Source organism: Eublepharis macularius, chromosome 12, assembly GCF_028583425.1.
Source record: "Eublepharis macularius isolate TG4126 chromosome 12, MPM_Emac_v1.0, whole genome shotgun sequence".
NCBI lineage: Eukaryota > Metazoa > Chordata > Lepidosauria > Squamata > Eublepharidae > Eublepharis > Eublepharis macularius.
In genome coordinates, this window is record NC_072801.1 from 47,911,207 (window position 1) to 47,924,462 (window position 13,256).

Sequence of the window (13,256 nt, forward strand, 5' to 3'; positions counted from 1 at the left end):
TTTTGCTACTACAGACTAACACGGCTAACTCCTCTAGAGCTGGGAATGACAACCAAGCCCTTAGTACAAGTTGCATGTGTTTTCTAGGGTGTTTTGGCCCCACAAAGAAATTCTTTGAATTTCCATCTCCTATCTCAGAAAGAGAAATTGGAAAAGATGGGAGCCTTTAAGTTTAGAAAAATGTTGAATATTTGGGCAGTGGGGGAGGGGGAGAAGAGAGGGTCTGAGCCAAGCTGCCTTTCTTGATACTGTGAAAACAAAGGCATGTTTAGTGTCAATAGCTCTGGGGGAAGAAGGGTATGAAAGCGTGTTGCAGTCAGTATGGCTCTCTGCCTCCCCTGAACCACTTCATACATTCTCCCCATGATAAGGGGATATGGGGAATTGAGCTCTGTACTACTTAGATTTTCTGGGGGTCTGTGCAGGCAGAGATGGGGTGATCTCTCCTTACTCTGTCAAGAGTGATTCTTGGATGCTGTTTGTTGCAGCCAAGGTACAGTGGATAGATTTAAGTATCTCCTATGGTTGGGCAGCGAATCAGCACTCTGCTAGCTCAAATCCCCACTACTGCCATGAACTCCGCCCCAGCTTTCCAGCTGTATTGTGGGGATAACAACAACACTGACTTTGTTCACCATTCTGAGTGGGCCACTAATCAGTATAGATCAGCAATATATAAACATTATTATTAGTGTGAGATTGATGCAGCAGCTCTTGTACAGAGCCGCCGCCCTTTATGGGGCTGTTTGATCTTGTTCTCAGCTCTTCACAACTGAGCTTTAGAAAGTAGGAGCTGGAAGGTTGTTCCTTTGGGGAATCCTCTACTTCAGGGTTCCCCAACATGGTGCCCATGGGCGCCTGCTGAATTACTGTAGCTGTGGGTAGGGCCATTGTAAGGCAGGGCTTTTTATTGGCTGCCCTCACTCAAATTAAATGGGATTCCACTGGAGGATCAGGACTGATAAGCCCCTGAGTTTTCCTTGGTCAGTGTGTGGTTCCATTCCCCCTTCAGATTACCTTTCCCAGGAGGTGTGAGAAGTTAGGTGTTTCATTTAGCTCTTTCTCCCGCGGTACACATGTGAGGTTTGGCTTCACCTCCTATGGAAGTTGTTTTTGAGGTAGTACTCACCACTCCATCTCAGAAATGCATGCCCACAGGCTCAAAAAGGTTGGGGAATCTCTGCTTTAGTTTGTTGGCTAATATACCTGTTCATTGGGGAGAGGCTTGTTCCTAACTGCCACAGCATATACCAAAGAACTTGTAACCCTCATTAGGAGGGTAACATAGATAAGCTTTTAAATCTCTCCCATCCTTCTTTTTGGGAGCTACCCATCATGACCATAGAAACATAACATTTGAAAGGACCCCAGGGAACGGGTGGGTTGGATTGCCCACTTACATGTTGTGTACTTGCCTGGCATTATGGAATCTGTCAGAGTGGGAGATGCCCTGGTCCCATTATTGCAAAGATGGGGTGTGCAAGCAACACACACAACCTCCAGAAGATACAAGCAACCTACCTGTTGCAACTTAGATCCTGGTTGTGTGGATCCCCCGCGGTCTTTGCTGCAGCTGTTCTTCCATGCTGCATCCCTCCAACTGACTGGTTTAATCCAGTTTGACTCACTATAGCTCTTTAGAACTTCTGTATCCACAGTAACTACAAAGGACTAGAACTCGGGAACAGGATGCTGAAAGATTCTAGAACACCTGGGGCTTGGAAGCAGAGCTGATCTCCTTCCAGAGGGGAGGGTCTAACTATTGGACAAAGAGCCAGGACGACTTTTGGGAATTTGGGGTAGGAGGGAGATGTGCACTCACCTTGGAATTGGCAGGGGCCAGGAATACCGGATGTGTAAGATACATTCGGCATAAATGAACAGACTGGGCTGCAGGTTCACTGGTGGAGAGGGCTTCATCTGCAGATATTAAAAAACACTGCAAATTTGAGGGGAGACTAGGGGGCTGTAGTCTTGAGCATTACCACTATTCCTCTGTGAGTGCTGTTTGCCACTTTGAAAACTCAAATTCTGTCCTAATGATCCTCAGGAATTAGGGCGTTTTCTTTTTGTATTACGTAATTCTGCTGCCAGGATTCAAAACTTGGGGGCCTTAAAAGAGTGGGTGGCTTGTAGTGGCAAGGGATAGCCTCCATGTCGCAGGGGGATGCTACGGAGCTGCTCAAGTTGTCAAAGCCATCTCCAGGTTCTGTGTATTCCAAGATTTGCCCTGCTACTCATGAGTTTTCATTTTTTTTTCTTGGTGGTTCAAGGCCTAGAAACTTCATTTTATTGTATTCCCCCCTCCCAAAGGAAAGCCAAGCCATGCTGAGTCTGCAGTCCTGCCTGCAGCAGCTGCAGTGGCGTAACATGTTTTCTTTCTCCTGCATCTTCCAGGCTGCTACACTGCTTGGCAGTGGGAGGTGGGGACAGCAGACCATTTTCTCGGCTGCTCTCAGCAGGCCTCTCTCATATCTCTGGCAAGGTGGAGAGGGTGTCCAGGGGATCTCTGGTTTCCAGCTGTTAACTACTTGAGTTCTAATCTGTTATTCATCTAGGCCAGAGGTGGTGATGGTGTTTTGCACAAGGTCAGAGCTGACCATCTTAAGTCTTCAAACTGTGTCAATCCTGGCTTGTGCTCGTCTCTTACTTTGTTCCTGAAAAACCCAAGGGTCCTGGTCGACTCTCACCTGTTAATTACATAGATTCGGTGTTTTCCCCTACAGGATCTCAGCAATAGTATTAGCTTAGTTATGCAGAACCCCTGATTTCCCTTGCAATCTCTGCTCTCATTCCCTGCCCTCTGGTCATGACCCTGCAACATTCATGAAGACAGAGGCCTACTTGAAATTCCATCATAAAATGCTGGTTTTGTACTCTGTTGAATTTGTACAGAATAAGGGCAAAGACGGCTCCCTGCTCTTGACCCATTAATGTTCAAATCTTGAAACTGGCCTCATAGACATTATACCCATCTTGATCGTTAGTGGACCATCTTGTTCTACAAACTCTGGCCTAGTTCATTCTCAAAGAGGTAGTAGTAAGGATTTGTTTAGAGTACACTACTTGAAGGGAAGGGGGCTGCTCACATAACTGAATGTTGCTCCTTTTTCTTTTACTCTCCTATCTGTAGAGGACTAGCAGGTCAGGGAGATGGGTGTTCTCCCTGCGTTGCTAGTTTTCTGTGAGAATTCTTTTGCATTTCTATCATGCGAGTACTCACAACAGTCTGTACTGCACAGATCCAGACTTACCCTTTCAGGCAGAACTAAGCTTTTTGTTTTTCTTAGGGCCAAACCTCGCATTACAATTTGTAACATAGATGATCTAGATTCCCTCAAGTTGCTACTAACAGTCAGACATCGGGGTGGTGGGGCAGTTCTCCCCGTACCAGAGTTCCAATCCAAGTTGCAGCTCAGGCACTTGGAAAACAAGTTCCCTCACTCCTGATGCCCAACTGTCAAAAGTTGGGTATGGAGAAGGGTAGAGGGACAAACCCCTATATCTTACAAATCATAATGAATACGTTGGGCCTTAGAAGCCAGATTTATGGTATTCCTTAGCTTTTAATGTGCCTTAGAACTCATTTAGGTGAAGCCTGTCTAAAGTCCTGGAGAATGCTGGTGCCCAGGATTTGGCACCTTTATGAGCAAAAATTCTGCCTCTGCTCCTGCAGCTGGAGCCAGAAATCCTGCTTGAGACTTAGCTTAGTATGTACAGATACAGCATTTCCCTGTAAAGGGAAGGTAGGCTAGTTTAGGCATAGCTTTCTATGGGTCCAGTTTAGAAAACCCCTTACCTCTTGGCAGAGAGAAACATCACTGGAAACCTCAGCCTCTGGTCTTCAGGCAACTTGCTGGTAATGTTCATTGCAAACTATTAACTTGTGTTTTTTTACCAAGCTGTGACTGCAGGGTGGGTCAAACCTGGTACTGGCTCTCCCAATCGCCCTATAGGAATCCGTTGCACTGGATTTGCTTCTTTTGCTACAGGGTCAACCCCAGGCAGTTTCTCTACCACGCAACTGGATGACTGCAGCAACTCCAGTGAGATTTTGCCATCCGCTCTTACTGAGAGAGGATCATGTCTCCTCTGTGCTTTAAGGTCTTAACTCTGTATTTGAAAATGACAGCCTGGATGTGTTTGAGTGTGACAAGTCCTGTGCCAAGTGGAAGTTCAGGCCAACCCCACCCCTCCACCCCACCATGCACTTACTTTGATCGTGGTGTTTCCAAACCCCACACATGCCCAACTGATCATAGTTTTGTCCAGTTTTATTGATGTCACTTTTTTTAGCAGCAACTTCAAGTTCCAAACCTATTGCATCGAGAGAACCCTGTCTGGCCCCCTCCTCCTCTCCCGTAATACTGGGGAGTTGTACCCCCCAAGCAATGAGGGGAGGTATATGGCTTTTCCAAAAAGGGGGGGAACAGAGGTTTAGGAAGCAGGGCTATTTATCCTGTTTGTCTTCATTTCTCACACTTTTTTAATTTAAAAAAACCCAAACCAACCATCGACAGGACAAAATCTCAAAAAACCAGGACAGACAAAGACAGAATGACAAATGGACGTGCGTTTGACCAGGAGAGGGAGGTAAACAAAATGGACATTCCAAATGAGAAGAAATTGGGGGGGGGGGTAAGGTGGGGAGAGAGGGGGACACACACAGAGGCGGGACTTTTATCAGAACTAGAACATCTGGGTTATCTGAACAGGCACTCTCCCAGCTGAAAGTGAGGAACCACCACCCGCCACCCAAGCTGGGTGGAGGGGAACCATGCAAACCACAGACAGAACAAAATTATCTAGGTTTAGAAATGGGGTGGGGGAGTCAGAGAGAAGAAACACACTGTTACCCCCATACACTGAACACACGCACACACATACACACAAAAGAGTTCAGAGTCCACTCACTAGGTCTGAGGGAGGCCCAAATCCAGCTTTAACAAGGAAAGGGCATTGTCTGTTGCGGGTCCTCTTGGCCACAACCCCTCCCCAAATTTGCTTCAAGAAATTCCATGGTTATTCCCGAGAGGTGGAGTACTTGGACTTTCTCTTGGTAGGCCCAAGGTGGTCCCTTTGGAAGTCCAACGCTTCTCTGTCTCCCTCCTTCACTTGGCTTGGAGGGTCATGCAGATTGAGGCAAACGGGTCCTGCATGCATCCTGGCAGAGAACAGAGAATCCCCCACCAGGTCGGGCAGCAGGAGGAACGGTCCCAGTCCCTCAAGAAGTCCGTTGAGATAGGAAAGAGAGAGCCCAGACTGACCCCTCAACACAGAAGTCCACATTCCCCATTACAGCGTGGTCACATGGTTCTAAGTTCACAGCTAGAAGCCCATACACGGGTAGGGGAGAGGGTTCTCACCTAGGATGGGCCCCCTTCCCTGGCTTTTAACAGTACTAACACCCCATAAAGGGGAGCCCCCCCTTGAAGGGGAGGTACCATGTTGAATTGACCTGTCATGCAGCTGTTGAAGTCCCAGAACCTCTGTCAGAAAAAGGGACACCCCCCAAACACCACCCCACCCCTTTCACAACAGAGACTCCAAAGCATGCATGTCACAAAAGGTCACCCCACCCCCCACACCAAACATCCAATTCATGTTGAAGGACTAAGGGGAGGGGGTGTTCCTTCCACTTTAGATTCCCCCCACCCCAGCCACAGGCTTCCCCTCCCTACATCAAAATGCGCCTCAAGTGGCTGCCTTTATGGCTTTGAAAAAAATGCATCAGGCAGCAACTTCTGCGAGCAGGGGAGATGGAGTTTGAGAAAGGAGGGCTCGTTTCACACCCTTGGACACCCCCTGCTGGAAATTCCTGAGGGGTGGATCAGAGGAAACAACAGTCTAGAAAATTCTGAGCACGCATCACCGTTCCCCTGAAAAAAGAAGAAGAAAAAGACGATTCAAAGCCAGGACTTTATATATTTATTTACTTCATTTATACCCCACTTCTCTTCCCAGAGGGGACCCAAAGCAGCTTCCAACATTCTCCATCCCGACACATGGTTTTTGTCTTCACAGGCCCCACAAACCCCACATCCTTACTGTGGGCCAAAAGAAGACCTCCCCCTTCATCTTTCACCAGTGAAAAAGCTGGCAGGACCCAAGCGTATGTTTCCAAAACTTTTAAAAATTAGTTTGTGGGCTTGGCAGTGAGCAGTTCCTTTTTCTACACAAATATCTGTAAAATAAAGCAGAAGTCCCCCATGGCACCTTAAAGACACCCAGCATTTATTCTGGCGTACGCTTTTGAGGGTCAGTGCTCATTTCACTGGATGCTTTGTTCATCACTGCAATTTATATTTGGGATTAGAAGCAACCAGGTATAAATAGCTGCCATGGATGTACATGCCTTATGCACCTGATAAAGACTGGCTCATGAGAGCTTATGCTGGAATAAATGCTCGTCTTTAAGGTAATATGGGACCCCTGGTCAATTTTACTGCTACAGACTAACGTGGAATTGCAGTCCTTGGTGTAACTGCACATTCCTGCCTTGCCCACACTGAGCCCTCTTCTGCTCTCTCTTTCCTTTATCTGATGGTATATTCTTTGGGGAGGAACCTGTCTGTCCCATCCTCTTCCAACGAAGATGCAGGGACTCTGGAGAAGTTTAGCCCTCAAAGGGAAGGGTCCTGGCTGTAGCCTGGGTCAAACTAAGCTATACGTTGGGTCGGGGTTTCCTTGATCCACCTCTTATTCTGCTCAGTCCCATGGCTGCTGTGGGGAACTAGTTTTCCAAGAGGTGCAGGGGTCTGACATGTGCATACGTGCGTGCATGTGTGTGTGTGTAGGGCAACTATTGCCTGCAGGGGCCATTTCAGTTTGGGAAAATGGCACGGGGTGGGGACTGAAGCCCCTCCTCCCTTTGTAGCCCTGATCTGAATAGGACCCATGTGGCAGTTGGGAAATTAGTTTCATGCAATTGCTCTCTGTCTAGGGTTGCCAACCTCCGGGTGGACCCTGGAGTTCTCCCAGAATTACAACTGATCTCCAGATGACAGGTCAGTTGCCCTGGAGAAAAGGGTTGCTTTGGAAAGTGGGCTCCATGGCATTATACCTGACAGAAGTCCCTCCCCAAACCCTGCCCTCCCAAACCCAGGCTCCACCCCTCTGTCTGACTGAAGGGAATGAGAATCATGTTGAGGAACCCCCGATCCAACCTATAACAAGTTTAGCCCTGAAAGCAGAGTAGTGATGGGGTAGGCTTACTTAACCCTGTTCTTTCCCACTACTATTTCCCTGATCCAAAAGACCCTTTTTTAAAAAATGCATGTTCACAGACACACATTTGAACCCTGAAGTGGGAAAAGCCATTCTGGAGAGGACCGGCAAAATGCTTAGCACCCCCTTCCCCTGCAGCCAATTCTGTCCTTCTAAACAACAACAACAACAAGCCAACTGTCACATGGGCTTTTGTACAGTTCCTGCCCCCAAGCCCTGATTCAGCCCAGTCTTCCATTTCAAAAACAGAAAAGTCTCTAGAAACTGGGCCTCTCTACCAGAGGTCTTGTGGTCTCCCTAGAAAGAGAAGGGCTGTCTGGATTCTTTGGGGGCTCTGGAATGGCTGTGGGATCTCAAGAGAGAACAGCTCCATTCCTGCCAGCATTTTCAATGGCTTTCAGTGCAGAATGAGACAGGCCCCCAAGCGGCTGCCTTTGCCAGAGTCCAGAGAAGAGACAGTTGTTGCTATCTCTGACTCCCTCAAGTGTTCAATGGGGGAACTGCAAGTCAACCAAAGGCCATGGCAGCCATGGCACCAGCTGTTTATAACTCTATTCAGGTGTCATCTCTGACCTGGCTGTTCCAGGCTAGTCAGAGCTGAGATGCTAAGCAGGGTTTGCTCTGGTTAGTACTTGGATGAGAGACCACCTACGAGGTCCAGGGTTGCTATGCAGAGGCAGGCAATGGCAAACCACCTCTGAATGTCTCTAGCCTAGAAAACCCTATGGGGTCATCATAAGTCAGCTACAACTTGACATCTTTCTCACACTCACATTCAGGCACAGTGAACAAATCAGAGTTTGTTCAGGATAAGAACAAGCTCGTGGTTCCCCCGCCCCCACCTCTTATGCTTGTCAGAGATGCTTTAGGCTGATCCTGCACTGGGCAGGGGGTTGGACTAGATGGTCTGTATAGCCCCTTCCAACTCTATGATTCTATGGATTGAAACCATGGGTTAAATTTCCAGTTTGCAGGCAAATAAACAAGAAGCCCTGACCTGGACGGCACAGGCCAGCCCAGTCTTGTTAGATCTTGGAAGCTAAGTATGGCCAGCCCTGGTTAGTTACTTGGATGGGAGCCTACCAAGGAAGACCAGGGGCACTATGCAAGGCAGGCAATGGCAAACCACCTCTGTTAGTATCTTACCTGGAAAGACCTAGCAGGGGTCACCATATGTTGGCTGCAATGTGACAGTACTTTACACACACAAACAAACCCCAATCTGCCCGGATTCAGGCATTAACAATGAATTGTGGTTCGAATGAAGATTTCCCACACCAGAAAGGGAGGTAGAGAGGGAAGCTCAAGAATACCCCAGCCTTGTTTTCATCGCAAACCAAGTTTGGTTTGTTCATGATGTTTGACCAGCCAAAGCAAAGGAGTGTGGGTCAAAATGGTAGAATGCTCTATGAGCAGCCATGCTGTACACTCCAACTGGAGACGTGTCTCTCATGCTGCCAGAAGCACTCACATCCCTGGTGGTGAAGTGCTGGAGATGATGGCCTTAGTCCGAATGAACACTTTCGACTACAATGCTGGGCTTGTCCCGTGCTGGAGGGTTCTTGTTGATGTAGCTGTTCAAAGTCTTCTCCTGGAGAAGGAAGAAAGTAATTCCCCCTTGCACAAGACCCCCCCAAAATCCCAGTTCCCAGAGCCCACCTTGAACCTTTCTCTGAAACCAAAAAGCCCAAACCAGGGGTCCACAAACAGTTGCTTGGCTAAGGAAGCACAACATTATTTTCTGCTAGCTAGCCATAAAATCCAAGCCTGTTCCCTGTAACAAAATAATTCCTAGACTAATCATATTGGGTGGGATCCAACCTGCTTCTCTGGTGGTGGAAAATAGAGGAGGGGTCCCCTTTGATGACCCAAAAAAGGCACACTTTCTCCAGACTAGCTAGGGTTGCCACCTTTTAAACTGCTCATTCTAGCTGTCCCTTTAAATGTCAGTTTGATTGGCAACAATTCTCAGGAGATGTTATCTACCTCCATGCTATGAAGAGCTTCAGCTTCTACACATTCAGCCTTTATTAAGGGACATTTTTGTAACGGCCAGTTGGGAACCTTTGTACTGGTGCCCCATTCTTTTTCAAGCCACTATGAACCAGGGCTTGTAGAGGCTTCTGCTCCCCACTCTAAGCTCTTTACATAGGAACTCGCTCCCCCTACTAGCCCTCTCACCTCCACTGAAATCAGCAGGGGAAACCCCAGATGCCCAAGGGAAATATATGCAAAAATGTATATAGAATCACATGTATATCTGTAACATGACAAGTGCTGATAGTGAATTAATATATCTCATACAAATCTCATACCAAAAATCTACAAAATCCTATGCATAAATAAACAATCATCATAACATGTATCAAACTTCCTCCAATTCTTCCAATGATTGCAAAACTACATCAATGCAAACAATCCCATAAATATCAGAACCACAAATACATATTCATAAGCATATAAAGGTGGCCATTATTCCCATAGTCCAATAGAAAATAAATTCATCATCTCGTATCTTCTTTCTCTCCTCTTGTAGAGCTGCTGGAATGAAATCTTAAAGTGTCAGACACTGTAGGTTGCAGACGAATAGGTAAGTGTGACAGTCTCTGTAACGAGTAATATCCTAATATCCTTTTTGTTTTTTTTCTCTACAGGTCGGATACTACAAACTGGGGGTACAGACCTCCCCCCCCCCCCGCCCAATTGGAAGCCAGGTCACTCAACCTGTTTCGTAATGCTAACTTTTTCAAGGGCGGAGAAAATATCCAATACATTCCCAGACCGAAAAGGTCTACACCCAGCGCAATCTCCACCAAATGATGGCCATTTTCTGGGAATGTATTGGATTATTTTTCCATTGGACTATGGGAATAATGGCCATCTTTATATGCTTATGAATATGTATCTGTGATATTTATGGTATTGTTTGCATTGATATAGTTTTGAGATCATTGGAAGAATTGGAGGAAGTTTGATATATGTTGTGAAGATTGCTGTTTATGCATAGGTTTTTGTAGGTATTTTTGTATGAGATATATTAATTCACTATCAGCACTTCTCACTTTACAAATATACATGTGATTCTATATACATTTTTGCAAGTATTTCCCTCCTGTGTCTGGGGTTTTCCCTGCTGATTTCTGTGCTTTATCTCTGTTGTTGTTGTTGTACATGCTCTCACCTCCACCAGCTGGTGCCAGTGTTCGATGGGTTTACGTGGATTTGCCAGCATCTCAGCCCAGTGGTCCCTCCCTGGCGCTTCGGCATCACTGCCCACTCGGCACATTCCAATGACTTCATTGTGCCCAATGCTGTGGACACAGAGATCATTCTAGTTTCCATTCTCTCACAAAAAAGAAAAAGGAAAAGCCGGAGGGAAGGGAACCTCAATACTGACTCCACATTTTTTTAAAAAAAGTACGTACTTTATATTATACTACAATGGGGACCGAAAGTAGCTTCCAGGATTCTCCCCTCTTCCATTTTATCCTTACAACAACCCTGTGAGGAAGGTTAGGCTGAGAATGTACCACTAGCCTAAGATAATCCCATGAGCTTCCATGGCAGAGTGGGAATTTGAACCGGGGTTGACGGGATCCTAGTCTGACACTCTAACCACTATACATCACTGTCATCAGACTAAATGAGGCCTGTTTTTCAACATGTTTGTTTAATGTATAGAATTCCTTTTGATCTTGCCCTTCTCCTAAGGAACTCAAGGCAGCAGACACCGTTTTCCTCATCCATTTCATCTCCATAACAATCCTGTGAGATAGAGGAGGCTGTGAGCAGGAGGGCCCAAAGTCACTCAGCACAGCTGATGGTTGAGTAGGGATGTGCACTCTAACCATTACACCACACTGACTCTCATTTGGGGATGGGGACAGTGGGGCGGGAAGTGGGAGGTCTCATCATTTGACCCACCACCCTTCCTCATTTCCCTTCAGTTAAGCTCTGCATGTCTATTAGCAAATATGTTCAATATTATATAAGGCACTCCCAGTCTCCACTTCTCCTACATCCAAAGGAAACCAAACCTAGTAGCACTGCTCCTGGAACTTGTTACCCGTTAGGGAAGTGGGGAGCACAAAACAGCATGCACAGACCTACTCTAGCCATTCTTTCAGGATTTCTGGCTCTTGTGTTTGATGCCCCATGCCTCGATAGGAATTGTTGCCTCCCTTCCTACATTGGCTCATGAACGTCTCAGTCTCCTTCTAACATCTTTTTAACATGGGTGTTTTTAAAGAGTTATGCCTTTGTTCCTTGGGCCCAACTCAGGTTCCCCACAGCCACGCAGCAGCTGCAGGGAATAGCTTCTTTTAAAAAGCCAAACAAGCTCAGAACAGTACTGCTGGGGAAGGCAGGTCTTCTGTCTCAAGTCTTGTGCGGACACAGCACTGAGGGGAGGGGTTATTTCCCTGTTTTTGTTGCTCCATGTGGAATATTCTGTGCATATGGACCAAGACAAAAAAGGGAAACACCACCCCCAATACTGTTTTGGCATGGGAAAATGGCTTGGAGGGAAGGCAGGAGCCCTTCCTCCCTCCGGAGCGCCGTTGTGAGCCTGTTTGGGCTCTCGCTTCTTTTTTTTAAAAGTAGGGAGGGAGGCAGGAGGGAAGTAGGCAGGAGGGAACCTGAATTGAGGTCCAGGGAACCCAGGCACAATTATTTAAAAACACTAACATGTAGTTTGACCCTCTTGAAAAAAAGTAGAAATTCTAGCTTTGACTCCCATTATCTTTGCTGGGAAAGAATCCCCATCTCAACCCAACTGCTCCCTGTATTCACTGGGTTCCCTGTTTTACACAGAAAGTTCAGGAGCCACATGTTGGCCTCCCTTCCCATTTCATGGTCCGGACCCCCAGCATCTCTCTGCTTGGATCTCAATGACACTTGACACTCTTAGAAGGCCAGTGTCCTAGGGACCTTATAGATTGGCTGTATTTCAAGGAACCAAAACTGAGCCTTCTGTGCAGCGTGGCGGGGCCAGATACTCATTTGGCATGTCACATACTGGGGACTCCAGTCTCTGTGGATGGAGATGGTGTAGCAGACATGTGCGACTCACCAGTCATAATCCATGACTGCCAACGTGATGCTGACATGCTCCATGCTGTCCTGGGGGATGTCAAAGACAAGGGCCTCATTGTAACTGGGGTTGAGCGTGTTCTTCTTGATGGACGTCTTGCGTTTCTTCAGCCTCCTCCCTTCACACATGAGGGATGCCTTAACATAGGGATCTGAAGAGAGGTGGAGAAAGGGTCCAAATTACAGAGCACAGATCCCCATGGATCCATCTTACCATTCCTACCTGTGGACATCATTACTGTGGTTGCAGTTTCAGCCCTTGCTGGCCCGAGATAGGCATGGATCTTTTGGTTGCTAGGCAACTAGAGGAAGTATTGACCTTTGGAGAACATGACCTGTGGTTGCCTAGCAAAGGCAATCTACTTCCTCCATCATCAATTCTAGGATGCAGATGGAGGGGGATGCCCATTTTTTTGTGGTTTTGGTTGAGTAAAAAGGTGGGATCTAAATGTTGTAAATACAATAAGTACATTTTTAATAGAGCACAGTGTTATTCTCTGAACTCGTCAGTTCCTTTGCTTTCAGGAAGCTTTTAACATGGGGAACATTGAAAAATGGAAACCTCCCCCCAAGACTGCAGCTTGAAGGGGTGTAAGTTCATTTTATCACCTCAGGATTTCAACACCTCATTCTACGGCATGCATAAAGCAAACTTAGGGTTGAAGGTGTGAAGGGATGGCAGCAGGACCTCGAGAAGCAGAAACAAGTTACTCTGGGCCTCAAAAGGATTGGCGGCAGCCAAATATTTGTTCAGTGGACAGTAGCCATTGACCTTTCCCCAGAATCAAGACTCTGTCCAGTCCATCCCACCTCTCAAGGGTGCCCCACACTCGTCTGAAACAAGTTCCCTCAAACCTGATGTGTGACTGTTCGAGTCAAAGTCAGGTACAGGGAACACAGACACTACACCTTAAAAATGATAACAGGCAGTTTGGCTG

At 46.9% G+C, this 13,256-nt stretch overlaps 1 protein-coding gene across 1 annotated transcript in view; it reads right to left on the reverse strand.

The window, feature by feature from the left end:
• Positions 1–5,569: 5,569 nt before the first annotated feature.
• Positions 5,570–13,256, reverse strand: part of SYT3 (synaptotagmin 3) — a 28,671-nt gene continuing 20,984 nt past the window's right edge. Inside the window, exons 6-9 of the mRNA XM_054994765.1 lie at positions 12,299–12,470; positions 10,409–10,538; positions 8,699–8,818; positions 5,570–5,879 (exon numbers count right to left, since the gene is read on the reverse strand). Of these exons, the coding sequence (XP_054850740.1) occupies positions 8,732–8,818; positions 10,409–10,538; positions 12,299–12,470 (389 nt within the window). The 3' untranslated portion in view covers positions 5,570–5,879; positions 8,699–8,731. The remainder of the gene's footprint in view (positions 5,880–8,698; positions 8,819–10,408; positions 10,539–12,298; positions 12,471–13,256) is intronic.